The 20736-nt window shown below is 34.4% G+C and overlaps 2 protein-coding genes and 1 non-coding gene across 3 annotated transcripts in view; all 3 read right to left on the bottom strand.

The window, feature by feature from the left end:
• Positions 1-2484: 2484 nt before the first annotated feature.
• On the bottom strand, positions 2485-4265 carry LOC144835126 (uncharacterized). The gene has a single exon (XM_078690179.1). The coding sequence runs from the start codon at positions 4213-4215 to the stop codon at positions 2485-2487; it is 1731 nt and encodes a 576-aa protein (XP_078546305.1). The 5' UTR covers positions 4216-4265.
• A 1103-nt stretch (positions 4266-5368) lies between these two features.
• LOC144835119 (alpha-N-acetylneuraminide alpha-2,8-sialyltransferase-like) overlaps positions 5369-20736 on the bottom strand; it is a 66441-nt gene continuing 51073 nt past the window's right edge. Inside the window, exons 3-7 of the mRNA XM_078690166.1 lie at positions 19595-19730; positions 17898-18013; positions 15076-15165; positions 6354-6589; positions 5369-5774 (exon numbers count right to left, since the gene is read on the bottom strand). Coding sequence (XP_078546292.1) covers positions 5530-5774; positions 6354-6589; positions 15076-15165; positions 17898-18013; positions 19595-19730 — 823 coding nt within the window. The 3' untranslated portion in view covers positions 5369-5529. The remainder of the gene's footprint in view (positions 5775-6353; positions 6590-15075; positions 15166-17897; positions 18014-19594; positions 19731-20736) is intronic.
• On the bottom strand, positions 20600-20681 carry Trnas-uga (transfer RNA serine (anticodon UGA)). Its single transcript has one exon. It is a non-coding gene; the product is annotated as a tRNA-Ser (tRNA).

Here is a 20736-nt window from a genome sequence, read left to right as displayed (position 1 = left end):
AAACAAACACAACATCTACTTGTACAACAAGATATATTAAGATTCAGCTTGTGACAGTCTATGACTGTCTACAGCATATAAACACACAACACATCCACCTGTACAACAAGGTATATTTAAATCAGCTTGTGACAGTCTTTGACTGTCTACAGCACATAAACACAAAATTAAAACATCCACCTGTACAACAAGGTATATTTAAATCAGCTTGTGACAGTCTTTGACTGTCTACAGCACATAAACACACAAAACATCCACTTTTACAACAAGGTATATTTAGATTCAACTTGTGACAGTCTTTGACTGTCTACAGCATATAAACACACAAAACATCCACTTGTACAACAAGGTATATGTAGGTTCAACTTGTGACAGTCTTTGACTGTCTACAGCACATAAACAAACACAACATCCACTTTTACAACAAGGTATATTTAGATTCAATTTGTGACAGTCTATGACTGTCTACAGCATTTAAACACACAAAACATCCACTTGTACAACAAGGTATATGTAGATTCAACTTGTGACAGTCTATTACTGTCTACAGTATATAAACAAACACAACATCCACTTGTACAACAAGGTATATTATGTAGATTCAATTTGTGACAGTCTATGACTGTCTACAGCATTTAAACACACAAAACATCCACCTGTACAACAAGGTATATTATGTAGATTTAACTTGTGACAGTCTATGACTGTCTACAGCATTTAAACACACAAAACATCTACCTGTACAACAAGGTATATTTAGATTCAATTTGTGACAGTCTATGACTGTCTACAGCATTTAAACACACAAAACATCCACCTGTACGACAAGGTATGTTGTGTATGACAAGGCCGTGTATCTGCAGCTAAAAATTAACCGATGATAACCGATAAAGTTCCTGGGTTTAATTGATTCCACTCGAGAAAAATTAATCGATACAAAAAAAATCTCAAGACATAATTCTTTGAACTTCGCGTTTAATCCAACAGCGCGGCGCCTATTTCTAAACAATAACAACATACATTCCAAATCGCAGCACTCGTATCGCGACGGAAGTAATATTTTTGAGAGATATGCGTACTGATTTAGACAAAGAAAGCATTGTTACAACCGTTAATGTAGAAAACGCCAACTAATGTCGAAACAACCGTTAATGTAGAACAACCCACCGCTTATGTAGTAAAACCTCCAGCTTATGTAGAAACACCAACAGCTTATGTAGTAAATAAAAATCAACACCAGCTAATGTAGAAACAGTCAACAGCTTATGTAGTAACGAAATATGCCTCCAAGCTTATGTAGTTACTATCGCCAGCTAATGTAGAAAACGTTATATATTTTACAAAAATGTCTCATTCATGTGCAAGCATCGATCTTTACTTCTTCGTTGTGATGGGCGATAGTCGATTATGAGAAGCGGTCCTTTAATAGAGAGAAAGAGGTCGTGGTCTTTTTTTTGTATTCCGATGTATTAAAGAAAGATTGAAAATAAAAAAAAAAAAGTATTTTATTAAAATTGTTTATTATTAATTTCATACATGCATTTCAAAATTTATAATTGTCCCTTCTGAGACATTTGGGTTGGTTTTTTCCTCACTTGTGTTTATTGAAGTAATGGGTTAACTGTTGTTTATTAATCACAAAACATTGTGGTCTCTATTTAAAATAAAAATCCCCAAAAGAACAATACAAAATAACATGACCCGCATGAAGATTTCATTCTTTGTAAATTTGCGACCAAAAACTTTTTTAAATCAGATACTAATTAAGACAAAAAAAAAGAGATTGAATTTAGAAATAATATTAAATCCAAGCAAGGATAGAAAGAAAATGTCACTTGGATCCACTAACAAATTCAGACGTCAAACGCCAACGCCAATTTTTCAAGACTTGTCTTAAAGTGTGTTAACAGAAGAACTTGAAGTCTTTGATATGCCAAGCATAACTTTTAAATCAGTGTCTGTTATTTGGATAACATCTAACAATTATTTCTTATCTTTATAAAATAACTTGCATACTTAATATTATAAATAATATTTCATATATTGTTTGAAGGTTTGCATGGCGAAATTGAATGTTAATATAAAGTTTGCGGTACACCACGTGTATTAGTTCTGAAAAGAACTGTTGAGTTTCTCGACGTTTCGATCAATATACTTTGTATATATACAGGATTGAGAATGCAGAAAGTCCAGGAAACTTGGAATATAAGTGGGAAGGGTGGGACTGGTGTGAAAGCCAGAAACATTGGCAAGTTCACACAGTGGGAGGGATTGAAACTAGCTATAGCAGAGCATTGTTTCTCAAGAACAATAGTGAATGGAAACTTGCTATAGAAGAGCATTGTTTCTGATAGGTGTGAAAAGCAGGGTGAGACAAGCTAAAAACAATAGCATTGTCTCAAAGTTGGGTGTGGACTGGCCAAACAAGACCATGTGTCCAGACTGGGTTGTGAAATGTAAACTGGCCAGAAACTATGGCATTGTTTACTGTCGATGAAGATTCTTGTTGAATAAAGATAGCCAAATGTCACTAATAACAAATCCAATATCTTGATGAACAGTGTTGTGTTTGTAGATTTCAATAGCTTCCCTGGAATGCCAAGAAGGAACGGTAGCAATTAGTTCAGCATCTTTCCAATTAACTCGGTGTTGTTGTTTGTGAGAATGCATAACTATTGATGATTTGTCTTGCTCTCCTCTTCTGGCATGGCCTTGATGTATTTTAAGCCTGGTTTGAAGGTCGCGTCCAGTTTCCCCAATGTATACCTTTCCACATTCACATGGGATGCAGTATACACCAGGTTGATTGTGTTTAGCTGGTTTGTCCTTGTGTGTTTGAAGACACTGTGACAACTTGTTGACTGCACTATGAAATACTTTTATGTCGGCGTTTTGTAGTACTCGCTGGATACGATGAGAAAGCTGTCCCAAATATGGTAAACATACAGACTTTCTGAACTCCACAGGATCGTTGTTGTTGGTTGACGATGACTTTAAGTCCTTCCTGTTGTAACCATTGAGTTCCAATGCTTTGTTGACATGATGTATTTCTTGTCGGAGACACTTCTTGTCGCTGATGATGTGCGCTCTTTTGATAAGAGTTTTACAAACTGATTTCTTCGTTGACGGATGGTGGAAAGATCGCTTGTGTAAATATCTGTCCGTGTGCGTGGGTTTGCGATATACTTTGTGGGACAGAGTGCCCTCAGGTTCCTTTGTGACAAATACGTCAATAAATGGTAAACTGTGGTCGTTTTCCTCTTCCATGGTGAATGCTATGTTACAGTGTTGAGAGTTGAGGTGTATTAGAAAACTATCTAAGTCCACCTTGTTGTGCTGCCAGATGATAAAAGTGTCGTCTACATATCGAAGCCAAAGTTTTGGTCGCTTGTTGGCGGAGTAGAGTGCTAGATGTTCGAGCTCCTCCAGAAAGATGTTGGCAATGACCGGGGATAAAGGAGATCCCATAGCCGTGCCTTCAGTTTGTTCAGAGAATTGGTCTCGCCACTTGAAGTTGGTAGATGTTAGACATAGTAGAAGTAACTCATGGATTTCTTCTGCAGAAAGTGCGGTCCTCTGTTGGAGTTTAGGGTCAGCTTGCAGTCGATGTTTGACTATAGTGCAAGCTTCCCTAACTGGAACATTGGTGAATAAAGACTTGATGTCAAAGCTGATCAGCTTGTCTGTTGGTTCCAGGTAAACGTCCTTGATGATTTCCACGAAATGCTGAGAATTCTTCACATGATGACCTGTTAGTCCTACCAGTGGATACAGTATCTTGGCTAGATGTTTTGCCAGGTTGTACGTTGGTGAGCCTCTGGATGAGACAATAGGACGTAGTGGTATGTCCTGCTTATGGATCTTAGGTTGCCCAAATAGTCTGGGACAAGTTGTTGCTGATGGTCGAAGTTGGTGGTAGGTAGACTTGGGTAGAGCTTCAGAGCGATGTAGTTGTAGAAGTTTAGCTGCGATCTTCCTCTCGATGGATTGAGTTGGATCTTTCTTGATTTTCCTATACGTAGGAGGAGTGTTCAAGAGCTGCATAATCTTCTTGTTGTACTCTGTAACGTTCATGATGACGGTGGCATTCCCCTTGTCTGCTGGTAGGATGTGGATTGTTGAGTCTGCCCGGAGAGTTTTGAGAGCATCTCGTTCTTCCTTGGTGATGTTGGATTTCGGTTTGGTGTCCTGGCGTAACAGTTGAGAGATCTGCATGCGGATGCTGTCTGATGAAGTTTTGTCAAGACCTGTCAAAGTAGGTTCGATTCGTTGGATGATCTCTTCCTTCGGTATAGTTGAAGGTGCCGTAGCAAAGTTTAAGCCAAGAACGAGAACTGATCTCTCGGATTGTGACAAGTCACGACTGCTTAGGTTCACTACAGTCTTGGCGTTAAACTGAGTACGGCTAAGAGTTGGTGCTGGTGTTTTCTCCCTTTGGTTGTTGTTTGCAAGACGATTGAATTTCTTGATTTGCTTCTAGCGAGTGGTCTCGAAGATGAACTGGCCAGACTTGTGGGACCATTTGTTCACCTTGTCGTAGTATCCTCGTTGTAAAGCTGTGTTTAATCTGTGACGAATCTCCTCCAAGTTCCTCTCGGTAAAGTTGAGTAGAAACCTGGTGTGGCTGATTCGTTCCCTCAATAAGGACTGGCTGGCCCTTTTGAGAATGTCGAAAGCTGCTCTTGTTTGAATAGGCGTGTTGATCCGGAGTCCTCTTGGGATAACATTGGAGTCTCTGCATCTCTTAAGAAAGGTCAGGTTGTTAACAAGTTTAGCGCGTTTGATAAATAAACGTTCAAAACTTCTGACAAGTTGATGTAACGGCTCCCCGTAGAGCTGGGTAATATATTGTTTGAAGGTTTGCATGGCGAAATTTCATATTCATGAATTTTAATATTTTCACTTAAGATAAACTTTTAACAGTGTTTCAAAGGTTGAATTACATTTTGATTTGAAAATAAAAGGTTGCATTGATGTCAACAACTAATTTTTTTAATTTTAAATTAAATTTTAATAGCAAAATTATAGGATTTTTTAACCTGGAAAAAAATTTCCCGTACGCGACGTTAGAAATATCTCGTCCGTAACGACATAATAAATCATATGTATTAATACATTTGCAGTTAAAATTGTATAATTAACATTCAGCCATCTAAAAAAATTATCTGGCAACATAATACTACAAAACACATTTTAAAATCTCTTTTAAATGAGGAGAAATATTACAATCGTAAACCTTCTTTCATGTCCATTTTGTTGTCCCGTCCGCTACGTATACACTTTTTTCATAATAAATAATAATATTTTTTTGTACAGTCTTATAAATTTTGCTGACATTCATAACAAACATTGGTCATATAATGTATACATTTATTGTACTTTGAATCTTGTGTTACCATGGATATGTGTGAAATAAAAAAAAGAAACTTCAAATTTTATTTCTTTAAACACATAGGCCTGATAGAACACAATATGAAGAAATCCATTTGTTGTGATATTTTTTTTATTCTTAGACAAAACGGCTCTTAATTAAGAACCACTATTTTTTATATTACTATAGCAGTCATCTACGTGAAGTTGTAAAACACCCTCACTGTGCAGTCTGGCGAGTTGATTGAACTCCTTATTAAAAGCATGAAATACTCTTTTTAGCTTCACATCTTCATAGTAATGATATGATGTCGTGCGGTTGTGTATGTCGGTTGAAAACGGCCAAAATCCGTACAGATGAACCTCATCACAAAATAGCAGCGCCGACGTGGTTATGTAAAAGCCTAAAAGTAAAAAAATTTTAACTTTACACTTGATTTTTGCTGCGTATCAGTTATTTATATACATTTTTGACAGCATTTTGACCTCCCGACACGCTTCATAACTTATAAAATCCGAAAGGTCATGGTTTGTCTAACCTATTTGCCTAGACGACCTAGGATGAAGTATTGACGAGTGTACACTGCATAGTTCGGGGAGGTCTGTTGTTATCCAATGAAAAGAGTTCCGGCTATTAAAATTATCATTAAATTATTATTTTAAACATTAACAATTATTTAAAATGACTGCATTATACATTAAATAGGCCTTTAAAAATTGCTAGATTGGCAAACTAGGCAAATTTATTAGCACGATTCAAAAAACAGCATACGTAGGCCTATTCATAGTCATATTTCATGAGCCGAAATCTCTCGCCTCATTAAAATGTAATCAGCTTTTACCACATTAAATGATTTTCCCCATTGCATCCATAACATTTATTAGGAGGCCTACATATGAAGCATTACCGACAGAGTGCAGTTGTTTGTCTGTAGATAGGAAAAATAGGAAGTAAGATGTTTACTGATGTATGTCTACTTAACCTGTTGATAGACGTTTAAGTAAGCCTATTTTCGACCAAAAGGCTTGTAACTCTTTGAAATGATTCGGATTTCCATGTACAAATCTGACTGATGTTAAATGTTTATTGAGTAATGTATTTATTCTGATGCTCATTTTATAGTCACTCGTGAAAGTTGGAAACCAAATATAGTTGTTGTATTCCTTCATTTTATCTATAAATCTGGATTTGTGCTCTCTTCTACGTACACTACCAAATCTAGAAAGAATCAAAGTGAGAAGAGTAACATAGCAGCCATACAGTGTTTCATAAAAAAAATACATACACACAAAATGTAAAACCTACTGGTCACTGTTTTCCGGACCCTGGCAAGAAGAATGTGTTCACCAGGGCCTAATATTATAGGGACTTTAGTGGCATTACTTTACTTTACGAGAGGACGTATGACGTCATTTTAACAACGTTTTTCAACATCACGGCGGAGAATGATCTGGCGATGATTTTCTGGGAGTCTAGTAAAAGAAATTTTACTGCCTATAGTCATGTATTTAAAACAATATTATTGCACTGCACACCACTGCACACGGTAAAGACTGGTCAAATGCATTATTTAAAAGTCTAGATTAACGTACCGGTAATTATTTCCGGAGACTTTCGGAACAATATAATGATTCAAATATAAAAATTGCATATGTTATTAATATTATCAAATACTTAAAACTATGGTCGTAAGAAAATGTATTTTTCTGTGTCGTCGAGTCCGATTTTGATGAACTTATAAAATATAAAATAATTGTTCAGCAATATTATTATAATGTAGTTGGTGTCAATTAATCATCGACGCGGACATATCAATAGAGTAATCAGACTGCGCACACGATTTATACATGGGTTCGTTTTGTTTGAAATGTTTTGAAATTTTAACAGTTGATTCGCAACTTCTATATAGAGACACGGGGTTAAAAGAGCGTGCTTGTTTTGTAGACAGCAGTTCCTTAGCATAGGTTAGCGCGCTGGATAATCCTTTGATACCGCCGCCGAGAAAGAGGTCGTGGTCCCTTAAAAGAGGTGGTCATTTACGAGAGGTGTGGTCGTTAAGAGAGGTGGTCGCTTACGAGAGGTCGATTATGAGAAGCGGTCCCTTATGAGAGGAGGTGATCCCTTACGAGAGATTGTCGATTATGAGAAGCGGTCCCTTAACAAATATGGTTGCTTACGATGTGTGGTCGTTTTAGAAAGTTGGTTGCTTACGAGAGGTGGAAAGACTGATAGCTAAGTAAAGATCGATGCATTTGCACATAAATGAGACATTTTTGTAAAATATATAACATTTTCTACATTAGCTGGCGATAGTAACTACATAAGCTGGGAGGCAATTTTCGTTACTACATAAGCTGTTGACTGTTTCTACATTAGCTGGTGTTGATTTTTATTTACTACATATTAAGCAGTTTACTACATATTAAGCAGTTAAGCAGATTATCTGAGCATGCGCGAGTAGAGACAACACCTAACTTTTACACGCAGGGGAAAAAGATCTTAAATTCATACTAAAGGTAATATATAGCCAACAAACTCTACTATTTTTAAAAGTTGTATACCCTAACTAAAAGAAGACTGCATGATGGCGACTAATAGGCCTACTAGGGCAAATACTAAATCAATTGACTTAACAAGAAAAGCTAGACCCTCCGAAAGTCCAGAAGCTGATGATCCAATCGAAGCCTCCGGCGATCGAGAGGGGGAAACTCAAACGCTTGCCGATCAACTAGGTAGGCTATCAGAACAACTTAATGGTAAACTAGATAAAGTCCTAGAAAATAAAAAAAACTACAACAAAAGGCTTACCAAACTGGAAACAACTGTCAAAGATCTAGAAAAAAGTGTGGAATATGCGCATGATTCAACTAACAAAACGAAGGATGAAATAAAAAAAATTGGAAATGAAATCAAGAAAATGGAGGAGTATGAAAACAAAATGGCGGCTTATCAGGATAAAATGGCGGACATGGAAAATTCAATCCTAAAACAAGAAAGATACAGTAGGAGTTTTAATCTAAGGTTTGGAGGAGTTATAGAAAATGCTACAGAAAACACCCAGGACTTATTACAAAAAGTACTACGCGAAGAACTCGGACTCGAGGACATCGAAATTGAAAATTGCCATCGCACCGGGAAACGCCGTTTAGATAACAAACCGAGGCATATAATAGCTAAATTTCTGTACCGTCCACAAAGAAACCAAGTCCTAAAACTAGGAAAAGTAAAATTAAAAAGTAAATCACAAAACGTATTTATTACTGAAGATTTACCTGACGCGGACATGAAGAAAAAGAGAGAATTATCTACAATTATGGCGCAGGCATATGCCGAAAAACGTAAGCCCGTATTCAGAAATGGACAACTGTTTATCGACGGTAAGCCATACAAGCCACTAAAATAACTACAATTAAGTCATTAAGCCAAATTAATTAATGTTCAATTAAACACAATTAATTAATGTTTATGAATTATATTTCATACCTACATTACCGCAGTCTATCATTGTCTTGTAGAACGTAGACTAATTATGTGATTGTAGATAGTAGTATTTCTACCGTTATAGCCTAAATTGTAAATAAACGAAGTTTGTTTGTTTATGTCGCGCACCTGGCTGTTATGTTCTGGATATCTCTGTCCATTCATACTTTAATCAGGTGACCCACGGCAGGTGTGCGACGATAGTGTTACATAATGAGAAATACCAACAACAATTAAGTGGCTGTTGATGATGTAAGTTTCAACGTAGTTGTTTACCGGTAATTCATCGATGAGTTACTGGGTTGATCAAACTCGTAAACGTTAAACACATCATTTTAATGAAACACAACACAACTAAATGTATTTAAGTTATACTATCCGTACTTTACTAGTGATGTATAATGACAAATAATAACAACATTAAGTGGCTGATTTGATTAATAAGTGAGCGCCGTTATTGAGACATCATGATCTAGACCGTTTCAACGTAGCTGTTTACCGGTGATGCTTTGACTTACCAGTGACTAACGATAACTTGCCATAATATACATTCTGGACATCGGTGAGTTAGATTGATCAAAATCGTTTAAGTTAACCAAGTACTTAATTGGCGTCCATGATCATCATTATTGTTTCACTGCCTGTCGTTTAGTTGTTGTTGGTATGTCATGATAAAACAATTCATATTACATTGTATTGTAATTTATTGTACATACTTGTTAACTTAGGCTATATAGTGTTAGCTCAATTGTCCTAAAATCACCGTATTCGGTTCAGAAACCATTCTCTGCTGTAAGCAGCTTGCTCAGTTTTATTTATTTGTCATTTCCTTTTCTGTCTAATTTAAATGTTTGAATGTGACCTTTTTGATAATGTAAATGTGAGCACAGAATATTTTAACGAAGATAACTTAATTTCTTCACTTGAACATTCTAATTTATCATCAAACTTTTCTATATTTGGACTAAACTGTCGTAGTATTGTTAATAAGTTTGACTTAATCTCAAACTATTTAGACTCACTCGTACATGCCTTCTCCGTCATTGCCTTCAGTGAAACCTGGTTAACCGAAAAAGATAATATTAATCTATACCAGTTACCAGGCTACAGTTTGATTCACAATGATAGGAAGGATAAGAGAGGTGGTGGGGTAGCGTTCTATGTTACTAACAAACTAACATATATTATTAGAAATGATCTGTCATCTTGTATGACTGAAGCAGAGACTATTTTTATTGAGATTGAGTTAGAATCAGGAAATAATGTTATTTGTGGTATAGTTTATAGACCACCCTCACGTTCCTTGCAAAAGTTTGATGATGAATTAACATGTGTAATGCAAATGATTAATCTAGAAAAAAAGAAAGCTTACCTTGTGGGAGACTATAACATAAACTTACTCCAACAATCTACCGACAACACTATCGAATCACACTTAGACACAATATTTTCTCAGTCATTTCAGCCAATCATAAAAAGTCCTACTAGAATATCCGATAATTGTGCTTCAATAATTGATAACATTTATTGCAACATCGATTCTTTTACTACGTCCCTTAAAAGTGGAATACTAATTACTGATATTTCTGATCACTTCCCAATATTCTGTGTAGATACTTTGGAAAAACATAATAAGCAATATCCTCGATTTGTATATAAACGACAATACTCTCCTCAACAAACGGAGTATTTTTTGCAAGAATTACAAAGCAATCAGTGGAATGATGTGCTATCCTCAAATAATGCGAATGTTGCTTATCAAAATTTTACAAACACTTTAAATAAAGCAATTGATAATTGTTTCCCTTTAAAACGAATTAGAAATAAGGCGAACAAATTAAAATCTCCTTGGATCACAGCTGAAATTGCCAGAGCTATCTCTCAAAAACATAAATTATATAAAAAGTACAAACAAAATAACACCACTACTAATCAAAGTACGTACATACATTTTAGAAACAAGTTAACCACTACTATTAGAAATCGGAAAAAAGAATATTATATGGTCCAGTTTGAACAAAATAAACAAGATATTAAAAAAACGTGGACAATCCTAAATGACATAATGGGTAGGAAAAAGACTACCAATTTGCCTACAAAAATAAAATTGGGTACTGAGACTTTCTCTGATAATGATGAGAAAGCTGATGCATTCAATTCTTTTTTTATTAATATTGGAGAAAAACTAAATAATAAATTTAGACATGAATGTCAAAATGATCAAATCACCCACAGAACTTTCTCAAAGGGAAATTTTACCTCTTCAATGTTTTTTAAACCTGTTACTGAACATGAACTTAACCACTATATTAAAAACACAAAGAATACTTCTCCTGGCCATGATGGTATAAGTGCCCAACTCATAAAATCTGCTTCCCCGTTTATTTTAAAACCTTTATTGCATATTATTAATACGTCATTATCATCGGGCTGTGTCCCGGCTGATATAAAAATTGCTAAAGTTATCCCGATATTTAAGAATGGTGACATCTCAGATATAAATAATTATCGGCCTATTTCCATTTTACCCTTTTTTTCCAAAATATTTGAGAGGATTGTGTATGATCAAACGATTTGTTACCTCTCAAAATATAACGTACTGAGTAAAACACAATATGGGTTTAGACAACACCATTCAACTAGTCATGCTTTAATACAATCGATTGAAAAAATCACAAACGCTATTGAGAATAAAGAGTTCACACTAGGAGTTTTCCTTGATTTATCAAAAGCGTTTGATACAATCGATCATGATATATTATTAGATAAATTAAGATTTTATGGTATAAGAGGAGTTCCGCTAAACTGGTTCTCAAACTATCTTAAAAAAAGACTACAATACACATTTATTGTTAATACTGCATCTAGTAAAATGACAGTAAACACTGGAGTTCCTCAGGGATCCATATTGGGTCCATTATTATTTCTTATATTCATTAATGATATTAGTCTAGCATGTAACCATGTAGACATGATTATGTATGCAGATGACACAAATGTGTTTTATAGTCACAATGATATTAGTCAAGCTTTTGATACAATGAACCAGGAGTTATCTATACTTTCGGACTGGTTTATTACTAACAAATTAACGCTAAATGTAAACAAATCAAAATATGTTATATTTAGGGCTAGAAATAAGTCAGCTGACACTACCTCACTAGAATTGAGGATGGGAAATGAAAGCTACTGAAGTTAAATTTCTAGGCTTATTTCTGGATGAAACTTTATCGTTTAATTTTCATGTAAATGAGGTAGCAAACAGTATTTCTAGAATAATTGGTGTCTTAAACAAAGTGAAGTCTATGTTATCAAGTAAAATCTTGTTAACGGTATACAATGCACTTATATTACCTAGAATAACGTATGCTATCACAGTATGGGGTGCTACTTCTGCTACAAATTTAAACCGTATACATATTCTCCAGAAAAAAGCACTTAGAAATATTTGTCATGTTCATTTTATGCATCCTTCTCATCCACTTTTTATTTCGACCCAAACATTAAATATTTTTGACCTTTATACGAAACACACTGCTATATTTATGTATCAATATAAACATAATCTATTACCTGAATCATTTAATAACTTATTTAGTACATCTGCCTCATTCCATAATTACTTAACTAGAAACAGGTCAAACTACTGTCCACAACTAAAACCCACCAAAGTCGGACAGCAATGTATTTCCTACCAAGGAACACATATTTGGAATAATTTAACAGACTATATAAAACAATCCCCCACTTTAAGTTTGTTTAAACAGAGATTAAAGCAATATTATAACAATAGAAATATTTAAGTTAAGTAAATCACATTATGTTATTTTGGTTTGTTCTTTTTTTGTTTGTACTGATTGTTTGATCTTTTTGTTAGGGTTACATGCTTAAAGCACTTGTGCTTATTTTGTATCCCATTCCATTATCTTATTATTTGTATTGTATTTGTATATGTTTTTATTTGGATTATGGAATAAAAAATGTCGATGAATTGAAAAAAAAAGAAAAAAAAAGCTGTTGGTGTTTCTACATAAGCTGGAGGTTTTACTACATAAGCGGTGGATTGTTCTACATTAACGGTTGTTTCGACATTAGCTGGTTGTAACAAGCTGCCCAGTCTTTTGCTATTATAGCAGTGACAAAGCGTCACATAAAATAATAGATAACAAATTAAAGTGGGAATCGAACTGTCATGATTTCCAGCATCTCAAGGTACTTTCTTAGAAAGATCAAGCAAATTAGAGTTGATAACACTATTTTAATCCTATTTTATCAGTAGTATTATTTTAAGTATGATATCTTTTAGCATTGGATGTTTTTATTGTAATTATAGAAAGATAAGAAACATATATACAGACCAACACGTAAAATTGCACAACTTTATCGCAGACCTAACGCCATTTTCACTGATTTACGAGAAGTGTATATTAAGAAAAATCGATAATATTATGAAAGACCCCACCCATTCGTTAATTTTAATAGATCTGGCATTAGACTACGACCATTAAAAGATCAATGTAGAACTAGGAAGTCCTTTGTAAATAGCATTCATATGTAAAATTCAAATCAAATGTTCGACGACAACTCTACACTGTAATTTTTGTTTTGAATTTTTATCATTTTTAATCGTTTTAACAGTATTTTAATAATGTTTAATAACAATTTAACCAATTAGAGACCCTCACAAAAATACAATTTTACATTAACATACAACAATAAAAATGAAATTATAATAGGCCTAAATATAATTTATTAAAAAATTAATAAATAAATAATTATAATACAAATTAAAACAATAAATTAAATTGGCCATCTCAGAGAGAAAAGACAAGAGATAGTAAGCAATTAAACAAAGAAGAGATGGTTCTTAGGCAAAAAATCACATTTAAATACAGTTTTTTATGGGCTTATTTTCGAGATAGGTACTATTCGAGGTTTTACGATATTTAAAAAAATAAATAAAAACATCAATAAAACTAAATATTAATATTTTATCAAATAATCTATATATAAATTTACGTAAGGGCAAAATTCGGTAAATCGCGCGTTACTTCTAGAATGTTTACTCGATGGTATATAAAGTTGGTTCATACTTTCGGTACTGATTTTAACCACCTGATGTAACCCTGTTTACTAATTAAATTGAGTTAGATAATTAGACTTAATATAAGTTTATACAAATGTATTGATTTGCAATGAATGGAACATTCCAAATTATTTGGTTTAACACAAGTAGGTAAATTTATGGGCTCTTGGAGTATAAACTTAAAACCTTAAGATATAGTATTGCAATACTTTGACAATACTGTAAATACGTATTAACCACTTTTGGTCGCCATTTGAATTGCAAATTGCTTACTGTGAGTGTTGGTACTGTTAAATATAATATAAAAATATATACAAATACACTTTATTACTCTGTGGGAGTGTGGGATAAACACATTAGGCCTACGTAAATAATCGTGTCTATTTATTCGTTTCTGCGGTACGTACATTTGAAATCGCCAGTTTTTACGCTGAAATTACTGTGTATTAGAGAACCATCTGTGGGCACGACCTAAATGGTACGCGAGTGAAGCGAGGCGTAATGGCAAAATTCGGTAAATCGTGCGTTACTTCTAGAATGTTTACTCGATGTTTACTAATTAAATTGAGTTAGATAATTAGTTATTGACAATTAAAACGAATTTAGGTTCAACGATTTGCCCCAAATAGGGTGTTTTTCGATCGTGGTATACACTGTCTAATCGCTGTCCATCTTGAAAAATACCCGCACACAATAATACGAGGATGCTTCGCATTTACCTATCTCCTCATACGATAATTGTTTTTAATAGCTGATCCCTTTAATAGCCCCATCCCTCACCCCTAATGTTACATACAAAACACAAATTGGATTTGTTTAAATGAGTGCAAATAAAAAATTTAGCCTCATTTTGTGACAAGTTAATTAAGCTAATTTCAGTTGAGTACATAAATCATTGTCTATTTATTCGTTTCTGTAAACGACAATGTATTATAGTCCTGCGGCATGTACATTTGAAATCGCCAGTTTTTTTTACGCTGAAATTACTGTGTATTCGAGAACCATCTGTGGGCACGACCTAGATGGTACTCGAGCGAATCGAGCGTACCATCTAGTATTATTAAATAATCATGTTAATATTTAGTTGCATTGATGTTGTGTAATTATGAAACGTTTAGAAAAGCCTATACCTACTAACCTGTACTTAACAATAGAAGGGTTAACTGTAGTTAAATTAGATTTAGCACCTGCGTCCTCTCTAAATTGATCGATTGGTGGAGCATTGCATCTGAAATGAAATAAGATTATTATTAGGGGCATATTCATTTGCTAAATGGTATAGGCGGTTTCAAAGGTTGATGATGAAGCAAAATCTAACGTGTTTATTTAAAAAATTAGACCTAGTCACAAGCAGTACTTCTTTTATCTTGTTCCGATGCAAGGAGCCAATTATGCAGATGTTGCCTGCAAAGAGGTAAAATATAAAATTGTGTTTTTCTAGATGGTCTTATAAGGTACATTAAATATATTTCTTAAACACTTTAAGCCAAAAACTAACCGAAGTAGAAGACAGGCCAAAGGTAAAAGTGCAATAGATGGTAGTTGCAGTCATTTTTTGGACAAAATGTTGCATTCCAGTTAATATATACAGCATTATGTTTTGAACAAGTTGACACTAAAAGCAATTATGTAGGCCTACATAAGTTGGGGACCCCTTATGTAAAAGATTGCCGAAATACTTTCTAAATATAACTAAAACTTACCCTCTAAATAATCTCTCTCTCACTATAAAGTAAAAAGAACTTCCTCGTGTACATGTAAATTCCATAGACAGAAAGCGTTTGCATTGGTAAAAATGTAGTTGTTATCTCAATTCTTACGTCCTAATGAATATACATGTTTACTGTGTGACGTTTCATGAGGCGGCCCCAACTTACGAAATGTACGAAAGGAAATATCGCGACCAGCCAATACACGTGTCGTTCAATAAGACGTCCCGACAAAACTGAGACTGTGATTATGATGCCCTGCGACGGACTATGAATGATTTCACAGCTACGAACCAGTATGACTTTTTACATTCCAAAAAATAGATGGGTTTTCTAATTCGTGTTCATTCGTAGCCAAATTTGTGGATATGTATTACAACCCCTCGAGAACTTTGAGATCTTATCATTTGCTTGAAATTCCGAAATTTAAGACTGAGAGATATAGAAAGTCTCCTATACCCACGTTGGCCCAGATTTTAAATAAGCATCATATTGTAGTTGATGAACATTTTAAATAATTAACTAGCATGTACCTGATCTAATTTTTGTCACATGTGCAATAGGTACTCTCAATCTTAATGAATTTTAATCACTTTTTTGCTGTGGTTGATTTTCCCTTTGTTTTTCTATGACTATTTCGTGTTTGAATGTTTTTTGTATAAATGTTATTACTTCTGTATTGATATTTTTCTATGTTAATATTTTGATGTTTTTGTGTACTTTTTATACAGTTTTTATGTAAATGCAATACTTTCAGCTTCTGCTGCTATTTGTATATATATGTTTTTTTATACCGAAATAGGCCTAAATAAATAAATAGAATGTGCGAAAGGGGCATAATATAGTAGTATAGTACAATATAGAGCTCTATCCGAATCAATGAGAAAATTCAAGCGACCAAGACCGCATGGATAACAATTGATGACACGAAAATAATAAGTCTATGCACACTTTGGCCAATAATCGCTCTGATTGGAGAAGTCTTGGGATATGTCGCAAGACGTTCGTGAATAAATATAATAAAAATAATCAATATTGAGTGTCTATATTGTTTTTTTTTTATTAAAATCTATATTCTACGAAAACATTCACTTTTGTTTTATATGACATATACATAGATTCCGGTGTACTGGTCCATTAAGCCCCTGTCGTTGTGGACAGACGAACGAGCGCCGTTTGGTGGCAGCACTCGACATGGGGACCCTTAGGGGAGTAGAAAGTTGTGGTATGTGTCGTCCACACCTGTGCGCAATTCAGCCCAGTAGGCTGCAAGTCACAGGTTATTCCCCCATTTACAGTTTTACAGTTTATTTATAGTTTATTCCTGTACTTTGAATCAGATTGAATAGAAGGTAGACCTACATTAAATTCACATTGAAACCGTACATTTTATTTGGTTTTGTTTGTAACATATTTACATTACAACAATAATTATATCTTTGTTTTTATATATTCAATATTATATTTATTTGGATTTTATAAACACACCTACTGTAGTGTCACCGAAATATCAAACAATGGCACAGAACATGTAAACCTTAGTTTTACGTATGATGCGATGTTTTAAAGGTGAATTCCTTGGCTTGATTATAAAACTCTTAATAATTGATCCGAAAGGAACCTACATCAGCTAGTGTAGTGTAGTAGTAGTGTAGGCGTAGGACTACTACAGTAGTTCGAAATGCTGTATGTCAGACAGCAATTTGTATAGTAGGCCTTTTCCAAACATACAATACTACAGATATTTTACAATTTCCTACCGATTCATGTTTTCAATTTCATGGGGCTGTAGTCTTGGATACTCTCTGGTACCTCAAACAAACGTACGACCGGGGATTTATTTACTTACCACACGATTTCAAAATCAATAGAACGTCCCGCTTTTGAAAGTCCAGATGTTAGAATGTATGTATTCAGTGGACACTTTCCCTCGAAACGAGAGGTGATATAATTGTTAACACTATTTCTATCTCTTACCACTTTTAAGTGGGCCAAATGATAATTATGCTATTTTCTCTGCCTTTGTTGTCCAATGCATGGCAATTTTAATTGGTGATAGTTTTTTTTTTTCAACATCAGACTTACTAGATAGTGATTAGCTTCACGTTCACGTTTTGTATTGTATTTTTATATATCGTCTGGAGACAAAATAAATGAAATGATCAACATCACAATTTTATTTTCATTAGCAAGTTGAATTTTGCGTTCAGTTATATCTACCCAAAAATGCATCTTCAGTGATGTAACCAACCTTATAACGAAGTCAGCTTTGTCGATTTCATTGCCACATTTACTTCCATTTAATATTCCTCCATTACCCACAATGGAACATCTTTTGTATACGCCTACATTATGTTCTGGAAAGTCCTGTAAATGTGCATTGTAATATTATATTAATCTATATACAAATTATGCTTAATTCTGACAAAGGCGAGCACAATTGAAACATTTGTGTAAAGATTTCCGCCTTGGATAGCTACCTCATCTATTTCAGAATAATTATGTAGCGCAAAATGTAGAATCGATAACATTAGTGTTCACTATTATAATATTAATATTATAAAGGGTTTTAAAAGAAAATTTCTGATTCCATCAGTAGATTTTCCAACCGTACGCGGTAGAAGTAATTTCCGAGTCATCCGGATAACGGATGAAATTCTCTCCAATGTTGTCTCCATAGTCAATTTTGACTGAAGGATGCCTGATGATGATGACTTTGCGACTTCCTGGTTTATTTGGCCGTTGGCGGCGATATTTATTTTGCTTTTTTGTTTATTTTCGGACAATGCGTGAATAAATATATATATATATATATATATTTATATATATAAACAAATCAGGCAAAGAACATTAATTCTAAACCGCCCGGTGATATACTGAAATTTAATTAATTAATTTGAAACGATAAAGATGAGGAAATCTGTGAGAATGAGAAAAAGTCGCCCCAACCGAGACTCGAACTCGGACCGCCTGCTTGATATGCAGATGTCCTAACCATTAGACCACTGGGGCTTTCATGGTATTCGAACTCGATTGGATAACGACTCTTTAACATTCTCGGCGTGGTACGGCGGAACAGCACTAGTCCTCAGTTGTACGCACGCGCAACAGAGATCAAATTGATACGCCCTCATCTTTCAGTATTTTTATTCACGAGGCGGGATCTCCGAAGAGATACTTTTATATATATAAACACAAGAGGCAAAGAACATTAATTCTAAACCGCCCGGTGATATACTGAAATTTAATTAATTAATTTGAAACGATAAAGATGAGGAAATCTGTGAGAATGAGAAAAAGTCGCCCCAACCGAGACTCGAACTCGGACCGCCTGCTTGATATGCAGATGTCCTAACCATTAGACCACTGGGGCTTTCATGGTATTCGAACTCGATTGGATAACGACTCTTTAACATTCTCGGCGTGGTACGGCGGAACAGCACTAGTCCTCAGTTGTACGCACGCGCAACAGAGATCAAATTGATACGCCCTCATCTTTCAGTATTTTTATTCACGAGGCGGGATCTCCGAAGAGATACTTTTATATATATAAACACAAGAGGCAAAGAACATTAATACATCACATATATATTAATATTAATATATAAATCATACTGTAAATTATAGAAACAGTGCTCATATTCGGAACATGATCTCATAATCGCGTCGAGCATAGCTCATTGGCGAAAGTTCCGTATGTTTTAGTTGTATGAAAAAATGTCTCTGGCGGGATTCGAACCTGCAACCTATATATATATCCAAAGGCAAATTACTGAAAATATATATATATATATCATAAATCATGGCAGTATATTGCGGAGAAATTGTAAAATAAGTATTAATACACTTTCTGTAAACTTAAATCAGCAACTCAGTAATAATTGTTTTGGATAAAATAAAATTTCACACAGAATTTTCATTTTGAACCGTTAAGGTTTAAGAACATACTTTGAGCAGTAATCTGTAGAACTCTTCACTTATATTCATTTTTCTCCCTGATCCCAAGAATGTTACTGTTTGAGAAATGTTGACGTTCTTCTGGCTTAGAATCAGTTCAGTATGGACGGATTTCTTTAAGTCGGATCTAAAAACAAGCAAATTTGTATTAACATACTAATTATTCTTCCACAACTTCCTTTTAAAATGCAACGGTATTTTAAACTAAACAGAGATATCCATAACTATAATACCTGACAGCAGGACCATTTTAATATTAATTTAAGGGAAACAACGTTAAAACATTGTGTTTATCAAATACAAGTTCAGTGAACTTAAAGAAGAAACAAATACATTATTTAGGAAAGAACACAATAAAATGTCTACTAGAAATGATATGAGAAAAGTAATTGGAAATATTCAAGAAATCGTATAAACACATTCTTCTTTTAATAACAGGTGATTTACGTTTTATTATTTAATAAATTGATAAATGGGTTCTTTCTTTTATAAGGAGCAGCTTCTAGGAATTCCCCTTGTGTGGGTTCGTCCCTTTTGTTACAAAAGTAGTTACAATAAAATATATGCTTGATTTCGATATGATACACCACATTTACAATTTTACCGATAATATAGGATACATAAGTTTTTTCAATAACAGAGCTCAATTAGTCTTTTGCAATAACGTCACATTTTCTTATTCAGTCAGGCCAGTTTTTAGTCGCGTGCAAATGCGACTCTATAGCTCACAATGTCGGTCGGTTGATCGGTCGGTAAACACTAACTAAAATTTGAGCACGCGACTGCAGCCGGCCCATGTACGTATATGGCCGGCCTTGTTTAAAATAAGAAAGGACAAAACAACTCGCTGCGAGCAGGGTTTGAACCTGCGCGGGAAGATCGCATTTCAAGTCCAACAACGCCTTAACCACTCGGCCATCACAGCTTATGTGAAAAACCTACATTCCAAAATTTGCAATATTTTCTTTAAATAAGAACAAAATCGGCAAAACAATTCGCTGCGAGCAGGGTTCGAAACTGCGCGGGAAGATCCCATTGGATTTCAGGCCCAACGCCTTAACCACTCGGCCATCACAGCTGTGAAATACACAAATTATACAACATTTTCAACAATATGAAACTATATATTCTTA

Source organism: Antedon bifida, chromosome 1 (assembly GCF_963402885.1).
Source record: "Antedon bifida chromosome 1, ecAntBifi1.1, whole genome shotgun sequence".
In the NCBI taxonomy this organism is placed as follows: Eukaryota; Metazoa; Echinodermata; class Crinoidea; order Comatulida; family Antedonidae; genus Antedon; species Antedon bifida.
The sequence above is the reverse complement of the archived record's forward strand: the minus strand, read 5'-3'. Positions and strand labels throughout refer to the sequence as shown.

Coding starts and splice junctions, on each gene's coding strand:
- LOC144835126 (XM_078690179.1), bottom strand. CDS start 4,215: ATGCAGATCTCTCAACTGTTACGCCAGGACACCAAACCGAAATCCAAC.